The sequence below is a fragment of the Vespa mandarinia genome, chromosome 14 (assembly GCF_050613455.1).
Source record: "Vespa mandarinia isolate Hongniang chromosome 14, ASM5061345v1, whole genome shotgun sequence".
NCBI classification, from domain to species: Eukaryota; Metazoa; Arthropoda; class Insecta; order Hymenoptera; family Vespidae; genus Vespa; species Vespa mandarinia.
The window spans coordinates 5,231,840-5,254,024 of NC_140823.1; the positions used below are offsets into that span (position 1 = coordinate 5,231,840).

The 22,185-nt window shown below is 40.3% G+C and overlaps 2 protein-coding genes across 7 annotated transcripts in view; both read right to left on the minus strand.

Annotated features, from left to right (window-relative positions):
• GluRIB (Glutamate receptor IB) overlaps window positions 1-22,185 on the minus strand; it is a 127,642-nt gene that overhangs the window by 10,530 nt on the left and 94,927 nt on the right. For all 6 annotated transcript variants that reach the window (XM_035862691.2, XM_035862690.2, XM_035862693.2 and 3 more), the window contains exons 5-7: window positions 4,105-4,237; window positions 3,292-3,412; window positions 1,971-2,135 (exon numbers count right to left, since the gene is read on the minus strand). In XM_035862691.2, the coding sequence (XP_035718584.2) occupies window positions 1,971-2,135; window positions 3,292-3,412; window positions 4,105-4,237 (419 nt within the window). The remainder of the gene's footprint in view (window positions 1-1,970; window positions 2,136-3,291; window positions 3,413-4,104; window positions 4,238-22,185) is intronic.
• LOC146872554 (trehalose transporter 1-like protein) lies at window positions 14,220-21,359 on the minus strand. Its single transcript, XM_085661293.1, has 4 exons — window positions 20,478-21,359; window positions 17,373-17,641; window positions 16,102-17,276; window positions 14,220-15,632 (listed from the first exon to the last, which is right to left on the minus strand). Exons 1-4 carry the CDS (start codon window positions 20,522-20,524, stop codon window positions 15,483-15,485), a joined length of 1,641 nt encoding a protein of 546 aa, XP_085517419.1. The 5' UTR covers window positions 20,525-21,359; the 3' UTR covers window positions 14,220-15,482.

Genomic DNA, 22,185 nt, shown 5'->3' on the forward strand with positions numbered 1-22,185 from the left:
TTCATATGGAATAAGAATCTTTTTATAATTTTCATAGAAGCAACTGCGTCAGCAGCCAATTCGCTTTCCGCTTAGCTGGCATCAAGGCCTCGCAACTTGAATATAATGTAATGTTTTGAATTAAAACAAGACATGAAACAAAGATATAAATTATCACTTCAAATAGTTTTAGAAAGTAATCTAAAAAAGTATCTTATCATTTCTATTCTGCCAACTAGAATATCCCATGAAAGAGTGGTTAAGTGAGCAAATAAGATCAAAAAATATTTAACTCTCTCTCTCTCTCTCTCTCTCTCTCTCTCTCTCTCTCTTTGTCTACTTTAATTGTACATATTTGAGAGTTGATGTATATCCGTTGAAAAATAGTACTTATCGGATGCGCAACAGAGTTTCGAGGACACGAGTAACGAGTAAGCGAATATGCGGGCTGAATTCCGTATGATAAAAATGGCTTGGTTCTTCTCATGTATATGCACTAGATGTAAACAATCTACGTTTGTTTATTCGATGCAGGTATGCATGTACGTATGTATGGGTGTAACGCGGCCGGGAAAGTTTATTTGATTTTCGTTTCTTTTTCTACGAGAAATCAAACTTTTGCCGTATTATCTTGGGCATTGGGCTATGCGAAGTAGTCGAAGACAAGGTAAGACGAGACTTTGGTCGCTCGAGACTAAATTGGACCACTCGAAGGTACTCGAGGGTCGTTGGCTAGCGCGAAGACGAGTTTCCTCTCGAGAGATACACACAAAGGGGAAAAGCAAGAGGAAAACAAACGTGGTAACAAAAAGAAAGAAAAAAAGGAAAGCGGGAAGATGAAAAAACTACGAAACTAAGGTGAGAGAAACGAGAACGAGTAGTGTACTGAACTGAAATGAATTTAATACCATCACGTACGTCATCGATGTGACATGTGAGGTTATTTGCTTTATTTAAACGAGATCCTAGGTACCTTTAGAGTAATATACGCACGCACGCACGCACACAATTTCTCTGCGCTATGAATTTTTTAGCTCGGTGAAGACAAGACGTTTCTCTCTTGCCTTTTGTTTTCGACCAAGTAAAGTGAAAAAAAGAAATGAAATACACCAAATGACAAGAAAGAGACCGCATTAGTTGGTAATTACCTGTTCGTGGGATCGTATACATATACACTCATTTATTTCTATGTAAATAAAATTATTCTCAAAGAGTACGAACATCTGTTGACGTACTCTGTCGCGGAAGAGTAAGACGTAAAAACAACTTGACGCAAGTTTGTCTTCTAGTTGTAGTGAAATTCTTTCGTTGCAAGTTCGTCATCCAGATCGAGTGCGTTCTTAAGTCATAAAAGTAAAGCAAAGGGATCGATCCTTATATGAATGTATCTTTAAAAAGTAAGGAAAAAACGGAAAGAATGAATGTAAAGTTGTTTCAACGAAAAGGGAGAGCGAGGGAGAAACTTAGAGAGAATGCGTTTAAGATGTATAACGTATAAAAAGAGATGAAAGAGGGCAAAGAAAGATAATTGAACATAATTGAATTCATTGAAAAGCCACGGAAGAAAACTTTTTATGACGTCTTTTGCTAATCTCGATACGTGTCTGACATCGAGAAAAAAACATTGATTTTATTGATCAGATGTCATTACGATTTCGCGTGTAATTTTTCCAAATGTAATAGCAATGTTTTTCAACTAATTTATTTTCCTCTTGAACATCTATGAATTGCAAACGTTATTAATATTTTTAGCTTTCATTCACATTTTTGTAACTCTCCATATAAAGCATATACAAATCAATTTTTACTATGACATTTTGGTGACAATTTTTTGAACGAAACATTCGTATAAAAAGCTGTCGAAAACATGGCATAAAAGTCGTTTGTAAACGTATTCTGTTAATATTAAATGAAAAGGTTTTAAATAAAAACATAAAAGCGAATCTTTTAGAGAGGGAAAAATGTACAAAAATGGCAGTGCTTATACGTACGGAAATGGATTCACGACCGGCCCCCTGATTGGTGACAGGATCGAGGCGATGCCAGCCGAGGAGGAAATCCTTGACGTGAGGTCGAGTGGCGTCCACAATGCGAAAGCCGGTGATGTTGATGGCTCCGTACTCGATCACCTCGCTCTCCCATCGATCGTCCATTATCTGATTACACGAGAGGAACAGAGAGAGAGAGAGAGAGAGAGAGAGAGAGAGAGAGAGAGAGAGAGAGAGAGAGAGAGAGGAGGGGGAGAGGGAGAGAAACAGAGAAAATGTGCTACTTCAATACCCGCCTCGATACCGAAAAAGAAACTTTGGAAAGTTCTCTACCGGAAGCTCGTTTGTCCTTTTCTGATCTGACGTTTCTTAGGCGCGTCTATTAAAGCGTACGCTTTTCGAAGCGACGAATTTCGAATCCTCTACCGAGCCCTTTTCATTTTCTTCTCTTTTCTTTTCCCCCTTTACCACCTTTGATTCTTCCTATCGTAAGAAAAAAAAAAAAAAAAGGAAAATAGAGAAACACTATTCGATTTCGTTCGTTCATTTCGTCAATTTTTCATGACATAACCGAGGAGAATCATCGAATTCTCTATATGCGTTTAACGATGCGTCGTAGGGTTAGTAAATGTCTGTAGAACGGGGCTAAGGTGAATGACGATGGTACAAGTGTAGAGAAGGAGGCAAAACTAGATATATACGGACAAGTGTATTGCCGGTATCTCGAGCGTGGTACAGAACGTAATGGCTCTTGCTCCTTGTAACTTGCTTCAAACCGCTAAACAGAAGCTAAACTGCCTCCCTAAATCGTACACACGAAACTACGAATTCTACGTAGGTACGTGAAGAGCTTTATGTTGTGAAACTTTAAGGCTATCGGTAGAATTTGTACGATAACGTTTCAAGAAATGGAAAATGTTTATAATACTCGTATTAAAAAAAAACTCGAGACAGATCCATTGTTAATATTGTTATTATAGTTTTTTTCGCGTTAGTTTCAAACGCGAATTACGTGTAAACGAGTAATATTATGATAGAGATGTCGCAAAACGGGTCGATATCAGACGCGTTCGCAATTAAATGCGAGCCGAGTATAGTCTCAAGGATAGATAGGTTTTGTGAATATTCTTCGATGAATTAGCGTAACGAATTCTTGCCATTTCTAAGAGTAACGCGATTTACACGGACGAACAATTTTATCGCTGTTAATACGTAAGTAATTACGAACAATAAAAGAAACGATCGATCAATCGTAAGGAATAAGAATGCAAGATTAAATATATTTTCTATTATAATTCGTAAATCTGTGTAATTCTAGGCTTACCAGTCCACTTAATAAGTAATGATACGTTCTTCTTCCAAGCGTGACGTCTCGAACGTGACTCACCACGATATCCTTGGCCATGTCCGTCGGACAATCCAATACCACGTATTTGTTGCTCCATCTGAAACAGATAGATAATAAATAAACCTGTTCAATTCTTTTTCCAATCTCTTTTATTAATTATCAATTTTCTTAATCACTTATTTCATAATTATTATACTACATATTACTTTCATTATTAGCGATTATTTTGCCTAGAATCGATAACATTAAATCCAATCTCAGGAACGTTTCAAATAAACTTCAAATAAACTGTATAATGAAATGTTGCTTATCGACTAAATGGTACTCAACGCGTCGATAACGACAAATTGCTTTTTATACGGATTAAAACGACTGCTATGGTTTTTCCGTCAAAAGGAAAGAAAAGGAAAAAGAGGAAAAGCGGATATCGCTCCACGTCGATTATACCTGCACCTGCATTATGCTTATTTTCGTTAAGTGTCATACGCCTATACTCAATTCGAATTCACAGTTACGGCCAGTCGTTGATTATCTGGATCGCGTAAATGGAGCACGCCGACCACAAATGCATAGTCGGTAGTAAATTGCGGAACGGACGCGCGATAGTTGCTCGGCAAAACGTAGCGGACGAAACGCGTTTGCGACCCGGTACGGAATTTCCTCGCATTCGAAAATAATAGTTTCGATCATGGTGTGCATTAAAGTCGATACTAAATGTGTCGCATTAAAATAAAAAAAAAACAAAAACAAAAAAACAAAAAAGGAAAAAAGAAAAATATATCCGATTACCGATTAAGTTCTTCGAGACTTCGGAGAAAATCGATTGCCTCGGACATGTTTTGTATCCTCTTGACGGTTTCCACTTGAAAAGACTCGTTCCCAGGCTTCAGCGTTTGATAAATTTGCTGCAGCCTTAGGAGACCTGAAAGAAAGAAAAAGAAAAAAGGGGTGTGATATTTGGAAGGAAGTCGATACTCGACAAATTCATCCTGCAAAATTGAACGCCTATAGATAGTATCAACGACATGACGACGGTTTTAAATCGTCCAGTAAAAAATTCTAAACTGTATATCTAATTTATGGTTAATTGCTCCTTCGAGAATGCATTTCTGCTCATTTCGTCGTCGTTTCTCCTTACATAAGTATCGCTGCGTGTCTCGACGCGACGGCAAATCGAGTTAGTCGTATTTCCATGCAAACGCATCCGTTCCGCAAACGGAATGCAAAGGAAAGAGAAAATATTTTATTAAATTGTACGTTCTTAAAGAAACGCAGACTGGATATTTTTATTCTTTTTGCCTGTAACGAGGCTTCTTCGTGCTCGTTCGAGTCAATTTTATTCGTTCGTTCCATCGTGGTCGCACGATGAAATCGATGACCGCGTTAAAGAGCAAAAAGGCGCAATTGCAGACTGTGTCGTTCGGTGAAGTGGTGATGATGGTGGTGGTGATAACTCAGTCGCACGTCACTAAACAGCTTGTATTTCGACGAGTGCTTTGAACTTTTCGCGAGCGAGCTCGGCCTTCTTTCGACGATGTTGGCCACGCGTGTTGGCACTCTTTCTCTCTCTCTCTCTCTCTCTCTCTCTCTCTCTCTCTCTGTTTACATCAGTAACTGACCCAAAAAACTACTGGCGTTTTCTAAATGCGTCGAGAATGAAAACGTGAATTTTTATTCTTTACTCCCGAGGGTATTACTTCAACGAGAGTTTTTTGATGATTTTTTGATTTATTTCGAATAAATTTTCGTAATAAATGAGTTATCTATTTTTAACTCCTTCAAAATGTAGTCTTCTTTTTTTCTTAAGCTGTACAACGAGAAGAAAAGATCTTTAAAAATTCAAGTAACTTACAAAATATCACATAAATGTGATATTATAATGCTCAGTGACGAGTCGTTGGACTCGCTATCGAACGAAAGGGAATACGTTAACGTCGCCAAAGTCGCATCTGTCGAAAATCCACTACAAGTTAGGATGCGTTTAACGAGTATCGAGCGTATCGAACGTACAACGATCCCGAGGACTAACGATTTCGAACGCGGCCGACGAAGAAAGAAAAAGTGCGGAACATTGGTTGCGCCGACAGGGTAATCGAAGTTGAAACTCCACACCCAGAGAGGTTGGAAATCGTCAACAAGCAGGAAGTCAGCGACATCCAATATGTCCTGAATTCTATAATATTCTACGCTTCCGCTTTAACATGCAGGCGCACTACGATGTGACTAATTATCGACACGTTGTCGATGCTAATCGTCTCTACGGACCAAGCGATTAAGGCTAAGACAAATTACGTTTACGTCAGCTTCTACTCGTCTAAGCTAATTCGCATAATACTTTTATATACGTAGATCTCTATCTTTGAATATTATTCCCGAGATTCATAAGTTAGATAGAAAGAAAAAGGAAGAAAAAAGAAAAGAAGAAAAAATTATAGCTTATGCAGGGATACCGCTGCACGTGTTTACATTCATTAATCGAATCGAAACTGAAGTTAAATCGCCTTACAACGACGTTAGAGATTGGATTAAAACTTTCAAGCTCTTCGAGTAACAACGTAATTATCATAGATTGTCGATTTATCAAAGGATAATTGCCAAGTGAAAATTATACGAAGAAGACGCTAATGAGATCAACTTTTTCGTGTAATCGTAAACTTTGCGATTGCTTCAAAATTGCAGGCTTTGCAATGAAATCCTTGGAATAGAAATGAAATTGAACGAACGTAGGTATCTTGTTGCATACGCGATTTTCTCTTGCTCCTCGAAAGATAAAGGGAGAAAAAAGTACAAATAGACGAAAAGAATCGAGAGGCAATGAAATTTATGCGGGGTATCGCATAGCTGGCGCGTGGATAGAACGATCAAGGATGAGGAGACGACCCTCAACGGCGTTGCTGGCGACGCGGAGATGGCCCGAGGGACAAACGCGCCATTTCGTCTGGCACGGTATGCGAACAATCCTGTCTGCCGCCTCATACGGGAGGCTTGCGGTTTCTCTTCCTTTCTCTCTCCAGACCCACACGTGCGAACGTACATACGTGTGTGTGTGTGTGTGTGTGTGTGTGTCTGTGTGTGTATGTGTACGTATATATGCGTGGTACGGGAATACCACCGAGACCGATGGAAACTAATGTCAAAATAGATACGACTAGGTGTGCAGCATCTCATCCTCTCGCGGCCATGACAATGAGCGATCGAGTACAAGCCGAATATGCAACCGGTATGTTTCCGAGCTTAAAGAGAAAGTCTTGCTTCGAAATCGTACATAAAATCTTTACATTTGTCAGATTTCGCTTGGGTCACCCCTAGCCAAATTTGTTTATATTTTTCTTCTCTCCGAGAAAGGACATCGATCGCGAGACGGTGAAGTAGGCTGAAAAAGTCGAGCGACCTTTACTAACGTTATCCATCTCGGATAATTAATTTAATTCTCGATCGAGTTGAAAAAAAACGAAACACATTGGTATCTATCCACTCTGTTTGCGTTATATATATATATACACACACACACACACACACAGAAACAGCTATAGCAGGTAAGGTATGATCGCGAGTGCGTAGTCATGCTCGCCCAAAGGATACACGTACACCGCCAGAGGCAGGAACATCGTTACAAGGATTCCCGAAGAGTCTGATTAGTCCGAATAACAGAGTACGGACTGATTAGCGCGTCCCAGCTCGTAACCATCCCGAGGGCAATCTCGGATATTCGCTCCCTCTTTTAATCCCTCGAGGAAGCGGCATTACACTCGCCTTAAAACCGAGCTATTAGTCGTTTCTAGAAGAAGAAGAAGAAGAAGGAGGAGGAGATAGGAAGAAGAGAGGGAGAGAGAGAAAAGGATAAAAGTCTTCAGAATTTTTCGGACTTTTGTTCCTTCAAATCTACCGTCGAAGATGCGACTTGCCCTCGCAATAATTTCCCTGACGAGAGAGAAGACCGAGGGATTGGATGAAAGGAGACCGCATTATCTCCTTCTTCGTCTTGATGAACTCGTCTATTCATCGACTGTACGATAATATCTCGCGATTTTTTAATAACGTTGAACGAACGTTGGAAACGTTTTCGTCGCATGCACGCAGAGCAAAAAAGATAAATATGAAGCTATTGAGATGCACAATTACGATAAGATAAAAGGTGAGTACCTTCATTTCCAAAGGTCGACGCGAGAATTATGGATGAGATACGTCGAGCCACGACGAGAACGTTTGTCACTGTCGAGAGCCAACCAAACGTGCCTGGCTACATTTTAAAGTCCATCGGCGTCGCGAAGCCAACGACGATGCTCACTTTTCCGTAAATCTTTCTCTAAGAAACGAGCTTATTCGTTCGCAAAAGAGTTCGAAAAATTCGTACACATGCATTTTCTATTTTAACTTTGTATTGAAATTGATACATTTTAAATATCTATACTGCCGCTCGGTATCATAGATGTCACTTAACGAGTGATGTGGGAAAAGTATTTCAAGGTAACTGTCATGCGAAACAGATTAGAACTTAATGAAAGGATTACATCGTCTAATTTTTTTCGTTAAAAACTTTGTCCACTTGGCCGAAACGAGAGATAGAGAGAGAGAGAGAGAGAGAGAGAGAGAGAGAGAGAGACAGAAAGAGAGAGACCCTGCCGTGCGCCCTTTGACAAGACAGAAGAGCAAAATGTAGAGGGTCATACGTGCACTCACGTTCATCCTGGATTAGTCTTGGAAAGATAAGTGGCCAACGTAATACGGGTACGGATAAAAATATCTTTCAGCAAGAACGTAAATTTCTAAGTAACGATAGATATCGGTCGAGACAAGAATCGGATGAGAGTTTATTATGTATCGATCGAAGTGACATCGGCTTCGTTTCTCCTTTCTTTTCACATTTCGTGCTTGGCTTAAAACTGATTAATCCCATAAGATATATCGTACCGTTAAAACGCTCGACGCCATCGTGGACAAAAAGGAAGATCTCGAGGGAAATTGTAATTTCCGCGGACGAAAGCGGAAACGTATCGCAACGCGAGATATTCTATTTACCTTAGCTAGCGACTAGATGTGTACCATGATGAGAAAGGGCGGAGGGTTGGAGAAGAGTCGGAGAGACCGAACGTACGCGATGGGACAATGGTAGGGTGGTATGACGGCATTTAACTCAGGCTTAACAGGATTTAAACCTGCTCGCGCTGTCCGAGCCCTGAAAACGGTTGGCACGGAAATCCACGCCAATCCACTGTTTCAATTCCCTGGCACGTGACCATTATACCACCTACAAAATGTATGCACCCGGTCAACACGCTCTATTAACGATGATTAATTCTAAACGCGGAAGGAACTATCGTTACCAGTTATACTATACCTACCTCTCGTCCAACGATCGAGATCCCTTGCTAGAGCATAATGAGCGCTCGCGAATATCACGTAAATTTACATTGGCACGATGGGTGCAATTCTCATCTTGGTAAATGATTTAACATCGAATAAATACGAAACTGTAGAATCGATCATAAATGAGCACGAACTAGTTCCAAGTGTTGCCTTACCTATCTATGGCGAGGAGCAGCAGCAAGGAACTGTGTTTAACGCTACTTTTTCTACGTGAAAGAATCGATAAAAGCGGACAACGCTCGTCTACACGCTCCAATTCTTTTTTCAATCAAAAGTCAAACTAACAATAGTAAGTTTGACTTGAAAGTTGAAATGCTCCATAAACGGTTCTTCGAAACATCGAGCAAGAAATTTATCTTTACGATCGTAAAGTATCAAACAAAGATATCCCTTCGTATTTTTCTCACACACTATGAGGATACTTTGGTTTCGATTGATTTTATTGTCGCTTATCGACGAAAGCACGAACGTTATTCCGATTAGACTGGACTGGACAATGGGTGCCGTTCGAATGCACTTATTACGAGCCAAGTTATTCGAACCGTCCATTTGTCTGTACGCACATTGACATGCTCGTTGGCCGTGCATTAAAATAGATGAAAAAGCTAATTATCGATATTTCAAATTCGAGAGGGATACTCGTTGAAAGCTTTCTTTGGCCTCGTCAACCATATCGAATCCAAGAATTAACGATAAAAATACTTTAAGAAAGAGACGATCGAAGAGGCGTTATTTCGATAACGTTATTCGACTAATTAACGTAACTCTTTCTTTCGTGCGATCGTGGATCGTGTTTATGTGCCTTATTAATGGTCGGACACTGACCTGGCGATCGCACAAACGGAGTAGTAAAATTTGTGGTGGTAGTGAAGCTTTTCGCTAAAAAAAAAAAAAAAAAACAAAGAACCGAAGATAATTACGCGAGGTAGCACAATATTATTAGTAGTGACGTGGACACTTAATGACGTGAGAAAATTTTTTAATCGATTTTCTCTTCTTCGAGACAATTCCGCGATCATCGAAGATTGGATCTACTCAAATATTTTCTCGGAATACTCGTAAAGATGCCGTTACATATAAAATGTATCTAAGAGTTCCAACGGTGTTGTATATCAGGAGGAAAAAGTCGAAGAATGGAACTGGGTCGATTCTCGAACGTTAGTCGAAAATTGGCAAAGGACTATGTCAATGGTTAAGAGAATCTTCCGTGCATATAGTAGCTATATATGGATATAGATCTGTATATTCACGTATATCCGTATACACGAGGCGTATAATCATCGAATATCCGGAATAGGTATCGGTACGGACGCCACGTATTCTGCCAGTAATTTCCATTACCTCGGCCGTATTCCCTTCCTCTTGTTCTCTCTCTCTCTCTCTCTCCCTCCTTCCCTCCCTCCCTACAGTTTGCAATCGACTTCTCTCTTCCTCTTCTAATTCACTACATGCTCAATTTGTGTCATTCAAAGATCAGTCTGTCAATAAATCGTAATTCCGGACGATCTCGAGAAATCCATGAAACAGATTACTCGATATACCGATTAACCGACTATTAGAAATCATTAAATAGCTACACGTACGAATCACATTCCTATTCCTATTAGAAGAACTTCCCGGAATCAAAGTCCGAGTAAATAATAAAGAATTTATGAGACAAATAGTGTGTATTTACGTTTATCCGTCTACATAATTTACAAATTCTTAATTTCTTTTTTTATTTCAATTAAAGAATGATATAGTTAAATTCTGCTTTCTTTCCCTTTCTTTTTCCATCTTTCCAATCCTTCCGTATGGAAGGTGCATCTAGAGCTGGCGATAACGAGCAACGCGGGAGAGATGTTTATGTGCGTTCGAATTCCAATTAATGGGCACGTCGAGAACACTTCGGTACGCGTGACATATCGCGGCGCATTGTTTTACGGGGAGCAAACGAGAGAGAAAGGGGAAGACCGAAATGAAGGGCCCCCCGAGAGACAGATTACTCTCTCTCTCTCTCTCTCTCTCTCTCTCTCTCTCTCTCTCTCTGATTTTAAAGTCCACTCATGGTAGCTCGTTCGATCGATCTCCGGGAACGCTTTCTCAGGCTACTCGAAATAGAATCCGCGAAAGCTTTTTTCATTAGGTCGAATTTCGGAAAAGCTCGTAGCCGACTACTACACCTATGTATCTGTACATATTATACGCAACCTATCGACTAGAACCAAGAGGACATCGATTCCTGTGGTGGAATATTTTCGACCAACTCATAGTGCGCTAGCGTTCTCGTTTTGTTTGCTTTTCGTCGTTGTATTGCCACTTGCGCCTATCGCACCATGGAAATGGATCGAAAGATCCATTACGAGCAGGGGCAGTGGAAATGTATAGACGTATCTATATGCGTAGATGTATTTGCACCTATATCTATGCATGGTTATAGAACGAAAAGGAAAAATATTCACGGCACCGCTTTGTTTCATTAAACCAGTTGAAAACATTCCCGTTCGAATTTTTTCCATCATTGCTTTTCCGTCTGTCGTCCTCTCAATTTTTCGATCGGATAGATCACATTTTTATAACCGTCGATGTCAACAACGTTTCGACATTTGTCGAATTGGATAAAAAATAATCGGTAGGTTCTATCGTTTATTTATTTATTTATTTATAATACATATCGAAGGAAAATTGTCGAGAATCGTTTTACCTTTTATTTATTACGAAAGAATATTGTCGTAGGTCTCATTGAATTTCGTCTCATTACATTCAAAGGAATGGAACTTGGAATTGTTGGATTTCGGCAGGTCGGTCAAAGATAGAAATTCTTCATCCGGCTAGTGACATTCATCGTGTCATTGTCCGTCCGTCCGACCGACCGATTTTATCTCATCGAAGACAAATTGCGTCGTAATAATACGTATCCGATTTGACGAATGAAAGGCAATAAAGTGTTTTATCCTTGTCTTATTCTTAGATAAAAAATTCCTTTAATATTGAAAATACGTAGAACTTAGAAAATTCCTTATCTCGAACAAACTAGGTAAAATGTGTCTTCGAGTTTTGTGCACGCGCACGAACGACGTTAGACATTAGGAGGGACTAGCAAATCGTGCAAGAGCACATCGAGCACGTCCGACGGCGAAGGGTCACGGACTAGACACGTAGACGAGACGCATCTTCCTTCTTCACCCTTTTCTATATACTCTTCCTCTCTCTCTCTCTCTCTCTCCCTCTTTCTTCTTTGTTGTCTCCCGTTGTCCCTTAATTAGCGAGGTTAAAAACCCACCATGTCGTTTCTTCGTCCTCATTGGTTTACTGCTTGATTACCTTCCGCCGACGTGACTGAGATCAACTTGCTTCAATTTCAATTTAACGATTACTCCCATTGTCAGCGTATTACGATAGAATGTAATATTGAAAAGACTTTATTATTTTCAATAGAAATAACCGTGGTCGATCGCTAAAGAACAATGGGCAATAACTGTACAATGTACAGCAAGTTACTACACAAAGAACAGTATCGCTTCGCCGACAAAGGAAAGTATTGAGTCTATTCGAATGCCGATACATGTTAAGTTATTACCATCGTCGACGTTGCCCTTTAAATCTTCGCTCCTTTCCAAAGGCACGAAACTGCAACAGCAGCCATTTCCATCGAGTGAATATTTCGCGACCGAGAAAAATCCAAGATCAAACGGACGATAAAAGGCAATCTCGAGGTTGATTTAACGCCACCATCCTTATGGAGCCGCTTTCCGTTACAAAAGAGAAACGTCACGTTCGAAAGGAATATGCCATTGAATTAAAACTAATTGGAATGTGTAGACGAAAAGAAAAATGAAAAAGGATCTTTCATATCGCGTTCATTTGTGCATATTTTATTTACATTACCTTTGTCATCGTGTAAACCTATTGTCCGACTCGGTATGTCAACGCGACACCAGATTTTTTTCATCCTCAAAGACTGAAATTACTTTATGCTTTAATAAATAATACGCGAAAGATGTAACGAGCTAGCAGATAATTCGATGAAAATTTCACAACGAAGCGTTCTTGCCGTCGTCGAGGCTTCGATGACGCGCTCGCGTAAAAGCCAGACAAGCCCGATCGATTTAAAATCTTTCTGTCGAGCCGACACACCGATCACCGACAGAGAAAATCTCTGATCCGCAAAGAGACAAGAAGAGAGAAAGGGGAGGGAGGGGAGGGAGGAGGTCGACTACCTTTTTAGTCACACACGCGATCCAAACCAGCGTGAACACCTTTGCGGAGACTATTTGATCTGCAACAGTGGGTAATTCATTATCGGTGTGTGCTACGCGTCTAGAGGCCGAGACCTTTCATCTACTTTTTTCTACTTTTTTCCCTCTCTCTTTGAAAAATGCGCGCAAACGGCTTGTTTCGTTTACTTGTTATGAAGAGTACATCGGACGCAAACATTGAAAAGGAAAACATTGAAAACGAAAACATTGAAAACGCGCAAAATGTTTGGAATAGTCTGCGATAGATACAAAACTCTTGTTCGCTTCTCTCGAAATCGCGACTTTTTTTTTTGTTATTTAAACGTACACATTTCAACGAAATAAAACTTATCGCGTAAGCTTGCCAGATACATCGTCTATTTCATCAAAGTATGATAATTGTCAGTACTTGAATATTATTTAATTAATCGTAGATGGAATTTTGTCGGTCGATCGTTTTTTTGTCGAATCGTAAAATTTGTCTACCTTAACTTTATAGGTATATTTCATAATTCTGTAATACATATATTAATGCTATATTACACGTGTTACAATGAATAATAGTTTATCGAGTTAGCACGTTGCATGCAAGAAAAGCACGTAAACACAGTATACAGAGAGAGAGAGAGAGAGAGAGAGAGAGAGAGAGAGAGAGCTCTTGCATATAAACATACGTAAGATCTCGGCGAGACACACACGCTGATATACTTGTCTCCGGCTTCCTAATTACACGACCACGGTGAATAATGTAGCGGCCGGAATACGATGGTAGTCTAACAAGCAGACGGCAAATAGTTCCCTTGCGAGCACCCAAGATTCAACAACGCGTATACCACTCACCACAAAAATAATGAAACATTCGTTTACGCACAAAGTGGTTTTCGCTATTGATTTTGTTAATATTTATTTATGAACACTGAGGAAGAATCACAAATTTCTTCAAATCGCGATTCAAATTACTTTCGGCTAATCAAGCGTATTCATTATTTATTCACCTCGAAATTATCGAATGTTTAAAGGGATTTACTTAACATGCGTATTATATTTAAAATAAGAATTGATTTACAGCTTCTCTTTCGCTAATCTTTGTAAGAGAGATTCCAAAAGAAATGCATCGCTTATTTCTTTCGATCTACGTTTTATCGAGTATCAATGGATCAAGATATTTTCCACTACCGTGAAAGTTTCATTGAAGTACTAGTTGTTATTTATTTTTGTTTTTTATTAATCTAGTCCAGTTTCGATAGAGGGAGGGAAAGAGAGAGAGAGAGAGAGAGAGAGAGAGAGAGAGAGAAAATAAAAGAACGCTACAGTAAAAATTTCTTGTCATTATCAAAATTTCGCATTTTCCTTCATAAGATTCTAAAGAAAGATAATAAAAGATTAGAAATAATTAAGATCGTCTGATTTCCGGCAAAGATTCGAGTTTGCGTTGAGTATCGCAAACGCGCCGACTTTAAATTGACGATTAACACGGGTTACTCCGTTGTTCCTTCGTAGATAAGTGGTTGCCATTACTCGGATTGCAGGCGTTGCATTAGCTAAGACTCAGGCCGTAGACGTTCTCATTCGGATAATGCACCGCTAAGTGGATGCTTCGTACATGTTGCAACTCGTAGTCTATCAATCTTGATCTTGTCGTAGGTTGAGTGCACCTTCCCGCGCCAACGCGTCTTTATTTACGTACTCGCATGTAACTCACGAGCGCACGCGATCACTCGCGACGTTTCTACGAGATGCTTTTGTCGAAAACGTTTATGGTAATTCATGAAAGTGTTCTAGATGGTAAAACGAATACGGATTACTTTATATTCGAAACATCTGCGAACGTCTGGTATAATGGGTTTTTACCTATAGGTACCTATCACTCTTTGAGGATCGACGGAACATAAAAATTTGATATATAAGCAACGCAATATATCGTTCTCAATTATTATATTAATTATAGCGATAGACCTGAGTCTATCGGCGATGACGATTTTTTATAATTCGTACATGACTAACATACCTATTCATTTTCTCACTTACCTTATTGATTCGTGCGACTTGAATAAACGCTAATTTATCGGATAAAAGTGAGGAGGGATCAAGAGCAATGGGGAACAATTATTTTTGGACAAAAGCGAGGCGTTAGACTCGATTAGCGATTCTAAAAGAGTAGTGGCAAAAGTAATTTGCCATTGGAATAAAATCGATTCTGATTCGATGATTAATATCACTTGCGGCCTCTATGCTAAATAATCAGACAATTAACCGATTCGAGCCTAATTCCATCGTACCTAATCGTATCTAATCGTATCACGGAAAAGCTTGATGCCGCGAGTATGAACTACCCAGATATCGATACTACCAAGTGTTGTTTTTTGTTCGTTTCTGATTTCGCCATTATTACATAATATATTACATTATTACATAATATCCTTATTTTTATACGTCAATCGGAAAAATGTTCCATTTCATAGAATGCCTCGAATTTTGATATTCGATTTGTTTACGATATACCTTTATTACACTTATGTACATGTACGATCAGAAACATCGAGACTTTGAGAGACCGATCCCACAATTTGATTCGGCGATACGTTATTTCTTATTCTTCAGTTCCAATAGTATCTCCTCCAGTGTTTTTCCCTCCGTCTCGGGCACGAAGAAATAAATCAAAATCCATAAAATCATAGTTATCACAGTATAAGTCCAAATGGGTACGTGCGTACCGTATAAATCTTGCGTGACCTAAGAATTTTATAAACACAAAAGTGGACATGTCCGATTACGCTTTGTTCTTCATTCATTCCAAAATAATTAAACCCTTACTGTTATTCCACGAAGCGACATCGCACGTGTAATGTATGCGTGTATCCGTTAGTAGCGTAGCGTTAATATCCGGCAAGGCACAGCTCAACGCAACTGATACGATTCGTTAAAGGAAGCAAATACGTGTGTACGCGTTAAGGAAGCAAATGTAGCGTGTGTATCCTATTATACCAATTGATATTACGTTAGCGCATTGAGCGTTTTTTGAAAGGAGTTACCAAGACGTGAAAACGTCTGTCTAAACGCGCGCCTTTCCAAGCGCGCATAACGACGAGCGCATTATCCTTTATCGCCGTCGAGCCAAGAGCAAAGATAAAAGCGTCCGAATTGCGAACCTTATCCCCATGATTCATCATAACCAAATAAAATCGCCAATAAGAGTACATACCTGATAATACTTGATCATCACCGTGGTTGTTCCAGCGTAATAGAGCGAGGTAAATATCGCGGCAGCTCTTTTCATTTCGAAAGGAAATATTTCGCCGAGGTAAGCGAGAGGCATTGGATTCAGTGCTAATCCATAACCAAGAACATAAATCATGATGAATACCGAGGGTATCCAGTTGAACTTGGAGACATCGTAACCCGCCGAGAGAAGAGTGAAGAAGATAGCTAAAATGATAAGAGCGAACAAACAGGTTGGCGCAGAGATGAAAAGCAACACTCTCTTTCCGGTGACGCGAACTAAGAAGACACAAGCGGTGCCAGCTATGACGATGGCACAACCAGTCACGATAATGCTCAAATTCGCCGATACCTCAAAGTTCGCTTTCTCGAAGATGTCCGATTGATAAGCCAATATCGGCGCGCCGCCCGTGAGCGTCAGAGCACTGTATAGAATTAAGATTATACCGAAGGCTCGAACGTTCTCTTTGTTCTTGTACACCTCTTTGACGGTCTCAAGGAAATTCAATTTTTTCGAAGAATCTTCCATGGTTAACGTTCTTTTGATCTCCTCGAGTTCCTCGTCGATGTTCTCCTTTCCCAGGGCCCATCGCAATGTCTTCTCCGCCAAGCTGAGCTCGTTTCGTCGCGTGAGAAAGACCGAACTCTCGGGTAACCAGGCGAAAGTTATCAGGAACAAGATTGGCACGCACACGGCTATCATGGCCATTGTGAATCGAGAAATCCAGAGACCGATCGAACATACCAGTAGCACTCCGACGTTCAAGTTAACCGCCATCATCGTACCTAAGAGACCACGAGTACGTTTGCTACTGATCTCGCCGAAATAGATCGGCAATACCGAATAGGAAATGCCGCAGCCAATGCCGGCGAGTATTCTACCGCAAAAGATGCTAGCTCGATCGGTCGCAACACCAATCAGAATCCAACTAATGATTTTGGGTATTGCGGCTAGGAGTAAAGTTTTCTTACGACCTATACGATTCATCAGAAGGAACGGCATCGTGGAACCGATTCCAACGCCGACGTACATCAAATTGACGATCCAAGCGATTTGATCGCTATTCACGCGTAGAGGATCCTCCTTGCTGGTGAACTTTGGAATGGTCGGCGTACTCCAGCCTTCTTGGAGTCCGCTGTCGATGACCAGGAGATTACCTGAGGAATGTTAGAAGAATCAATAGAATCCTTTGGAGGATCTGCCGTTTTCTCTCTCCGTTCGATCGATTCAAACAATTCGTAGGGTCTACTCACATACGAAGCCGATCAATGCTTGTCGACGGATCTCGCCGTCCATTATTCCCTTTCTCGGTGATACCTCGAGAGGAGATTCGTTGGTTATCGATATTTCCTGCTGGATTCCACTTGCCGTCTTATCCGGCGTCACCCCGATGACCCTGACCACTTTTTCGCTATTAAGAAAACATCGCGAAGCGTCTTCCTCCTCCTCCTCTTTGGCTTCTCTCGTTTTCCTTTCGAAACAATACCGTTTCTTCGCTGACGGTAATTTGTACGTACGTAGTCTAAAGAAGAATCGAATGAGTTAAAACGAGACGAATATCATTGATATTCGCACACAGATGCGTGCGAGACTCTTCTCTAGTCTCGACATCTAACATTATATAAAAGAGATTATCGCGTTTTTTATTTACACGCCGAGTTTCTCCTGGTAATGAACTTAATTGCCTTAAACGTCTCACGTTTCATCGTTCCTCGTGAAATCGAATCGAAGAAACGTTAAACGACAATTTTTACAAAGTGCCTAATTAACTTAACTTTTGACGATTATTAATCATCTATCGATATGTCGGGGCGCGGCGACCATCATTCGATAATTAATCTCTATTTCTAATCATCGTTAAAGAAACATTAACGCCATTGTCGTTATTTCGTTGATTAAAGACCGAACGTCCGCAATTAGATGAATCAAAAGAGCGAATGCATTTGCCTTTAATGCATTTTCCTCATTTTCCTCATTTTCCACGATTAATCGTATTTACGGGCGCCTTACGAATACGTTATACGCATATACGCGTTAATACATCCAAGTAGAGGGAAAGAATCGTCGACGAGCGAAATTATTCGTTATGCGTGCCACGAGTATTCCGCGTACGAATTTGCGTTTCGACTCTTGGAACGTTTGTGGGAGATAGCGACAGAGCGAGCGAGAGGCTCGCGGGAGGGAGAGAGAGAGAGAAATTACGGGAGATGAGCCAACTAGGATCCTAACTCGATTCCACGCCACGTATCTCCTAGCAGGTGGAGGAAGCTGAATGCGATACGGTTTCACGTATATGTAAACGCGCCTCTCTCTCTCTCTCTCTCTCTCTCTCTCTCTCTCTCTCACTCTGTGCACGCATAGCAGCCGCGAGGGCCTGAGTCTGCGATCTTTCGAAAGATGCCAATGTTCGTAAGTGTGCGTCTGTCTGTCTGCTACTATGTGAACGAGAGAGAGAGAGAGAGAGAGAGAGAGAGAGAGAGGAAGAGAGAAAAGGCCGGGTGATACACAACGCGCATCCCTACTTCTCCTTTACACGCGTCTCTCGAGACGACGCAATTTACGTGGCTAACGATACAATGCACTGGTTATTAGGAAAACGGAACCGAAACGTGCGTTCCTTAACTCGGATTTATGTGCCTCGATGACTCCGAGTATTCTGTATTCACTGATTTTTCTCGCATCGCAAATGCAAACTACGTGACGCTATTTTTTTATTTTCTTTTTCCGTGACAAATACAAATCACGACATAATATTTTCCTTCTTCCTTATATTTATTAGTAATTCAAACGGCTTTTATAATATTCTCGATTTTCTTCTCTCTCAAAAGGTCCAAATTTCGAATTAACCGATCGATTGTTAAATAAATCTTTGGATTAATCAAAGAAGGATCGGAATCTACTGGCAACAGATAAATAGCTGTTTCGTCGAAGGCCGTAGAAAGCGCACTGATCGTCGAGTTTTTACTAACTGCGGATAAGCGTGGAGAACGTCTAACTGTAAAAGAAAACGTGTACGCGTGAAGATATATGATAACGAGACGCTATTGAATTTTATCTAGAATGATAAAGATAAAAATTTTCTCCTTGTAGAATTTTATACAACGTTTGAATATTACTTGAAAAAACGACAGATCAATTATGCCATTCTTCATGCGAATTGAATTGTATTTCTAACGATTGACGGTGATAAATTTTTGTCGATAAGAAAGATGGAACGTTGTATCGAAGACGATTACGAGGTCGATGCACGTTAATCGGATCGAGATTCTTCGTCATGCTGCATCGTATCTCGCACATCGATTCGATAACACTTTTGCATTTCTATAAGACCCATCGACGCGATCGCCCCGAATATTCTACATAAACGAATTCATTTCGCTAATATCGAAAAGCCCTAATGTCAGACTTGATTTTATCTTTATTCTCCTCTTAAGGGCGCAGAGTCATCGGTCTCTTCTTAAGTGCCGACGGGAAATTGAGCGAAAAGAAAAGTAATCATTCGGAAAGGCTGCGATCTCTTGACAGCGTGAGTCAACCTACTGTGCATAAAATCGCACACCTTTTAGTTTATCACGCATTTATCATCTTCTCTTGGTTGATACGTCTATAGGTTTACTTACATCTTACATAAATATAGAATTCTTAATATCCGATCAAACGAAGCGTGCACTTGATTCTTGGTGCATTATTCACGGTCCACCGAACGCTATTACAACTTTAATTGAGTTTTTTTTTTTTTGTGTACGAAGGACGTTATTACTTTGAAATTTGAATCGTCGAATGAAATAGAAATTAACTATAACGGAGTTACGTAAAATATGACTTTTCTTATCTAGAAAATGTTGAATGCGTATAAAATGAGTATGCAAGATTATTTGCGAGTACGCAAAATGAAATGCCGTCGCTCGATGGCATCGATAGACTTTATTTGGCAAGCTTACGACCGAGCTATCCAAGAGGATTATTGCCGAGCAGATGTCAATCTCTTGGTGGACGCCAGTCGATCCTGTGCATCCTGGCATTGTACGAGATAAACCTCGCCAATCCCTTTGACGATTCGTCCCTTGAACTTTGACACGCCAGAGGAAAGATTAATTATTGATCGTCGCCAAGGAGTAAAAAAGAAAAAAGTAAACGAAAAGGAGTACAATTTCAAATTCAGTGGGATAGATCGATCTTTCCATTTCGTACGATCAAGTTCAAGAATTCATTGATATAAACCGTTCGCTTCGTAAACGGCTTACGTTAGTTCTCGTACGCGACAACGGATCGAATTGTTGAAAAAAACAAAAAAAAAGAAGAAAAGAAAAGAAGAAACAAAAAAAAGAAATAAATAAATAAAAAAGAAGAAAAAGCACCTTTGAAAGGTTTTGACGAAGCGAGCATCTTCCGAACTTCCTTCCATGATGATCCTCTCTTTGACGAAAGGTCAAGTAACAAACGTAAGTTTTATAATTAGAGTTTATAACAATACACAAACACTCGTGGCAATTATTAAAAATCGAAGATGAATGCAAATGAACGTGTCGGGACGCTATTCGCGCGATACCTCGATATCGTCGTCGATGTCATTATCGGACGAGACACGTAAAGGAAACTGCGAGCTGCCGAACGCGTTCTGCCCACTTCAGGAACGCGTGCGAGTTACACGTATTTTTATTGGAATCCCCTCTTCTTGGTTGGCGCCACACCGGTCGACTCCGCGTACCAAAGCCATCATTTTCAAACGTTGATTATTTTCCTGTAGATTTTCTTCGAAATAACGAAGAACGTCATTCTCTCCGTTAACACCCAAGATCGATACAACCTGGAATTCTTTCGATTCGCCGAAATAAACCGACCCGTCAAGTCCACCGACTTGTTCGACTGCCGCTCGAATTCAATACGTTCCACTATGACCTTGAATGGCCATTCCTCGTACCACGGCCCATATTCCTTTCGGCGCGGAAATCTCGTTCGTTCTTTTCTCTCTTCTTTTCCCTCCCGCGATATAATGCAAGTTAGTCATATCGACAATACTTTACGCAACGTCATCACCGATCCGTTAAATATAGATCGTTCTGATCGTGAGTCATTTAATACTTTTCGATAAAGATTTCGTTGGAACTCGATCGACTTCGTCCTTGCTAGATGTCAATGTACATCTACTAGCGAGTCTTCGAAAGTTTCATTCTTACTTTTCGTAGCATCGTTAATTCGGTCTTGCAACATCAATCAACGGGCTCAGCTTCGAATCACTTATACGGTCACGATGCTTCTGTAAGATCGCGAAGCGAACTGTGTTCGTTCGTTTCGAGACGGGAAGCGGAATCGATCTGTCCTTGAACCTTTCCGACGGTTCGGTCAATGTTCCCCGAATAGGATTCTCCCGAGGAGGAAGATCACTGCCTAACTTCACGATATTAGGAGCATTTCGATAAACGCGCGACCTTCTATTGTAGAAGCGAAACAGGAAAAATTGCGGGAAAAACTCATCTCGTCTCTGTCATGACGCATTCCGTTTTCGCGCGATACAACGATCGCGTATAATAATAATTATTTCGATCGTCACCGAAGCACGGTGAAGCGTAAAAGAGACGTATCCTCTGGAGACTAACGTTCGCGAAAGAATCAAATATGTATATAAATATTTCAATGATATTTCAGCGTTCCAACGTTAAAAGATATTCGTTGCAAAGTGAAAGGTCACGAGTCTCGAGGACGTTTTCCTTACAATTAACTATCCGTCTCTACGGTCACTTTATCGCTTTTATATTTATTGAGCAATAGTCACGCAAGACGCGATGCTAATAGCCGAGCTAATGAAAATAATAAAAAGATAAACTTATTCGATACGAAATAGATAATAAGAAATGGAAAATGTTTGAATCTACGTGAATACGTCGAAACAAAGACGAAACTTTTAAAGCTTCTCATAGCGTATTAGCATTCGGGGCAATTAAAGTCCAATCGATCGAACGATACTGATTTTGATTTTCCTTCGTGCTCGATGGAGCAATAATATTCGAAAGATAGGTAATGTCTCATCAGACATAGAAAATTTTTCAACGAGATTATAAGGAAACG

Excerpts from the sequence above, each read along its gene's own strand:
- LOC146872554 (XM_085661293.1), bottom strand. The coding sequence starts at position 20,524 with ATGGAAGGAAGTTCGGAAGATGCTCGCTTCGTCAAAACCTTTCAAAG. Across the intron at positions 17,642-20,477 it reads TTCGTCAAAACCTTTCAAAG|ACTACGTACGTACAAATTAC; the intron begins GTGCTTTTTCTT and ends ATTCTTCTTTAG. Across the intron at positions 17,277-17,372 it reads AGCATTGATCGGCTTCGTAT|GTAATCTCCTGGTCATCGAC; the intron begins GTGAGTAGACCC and ends AACATTCCTCAG.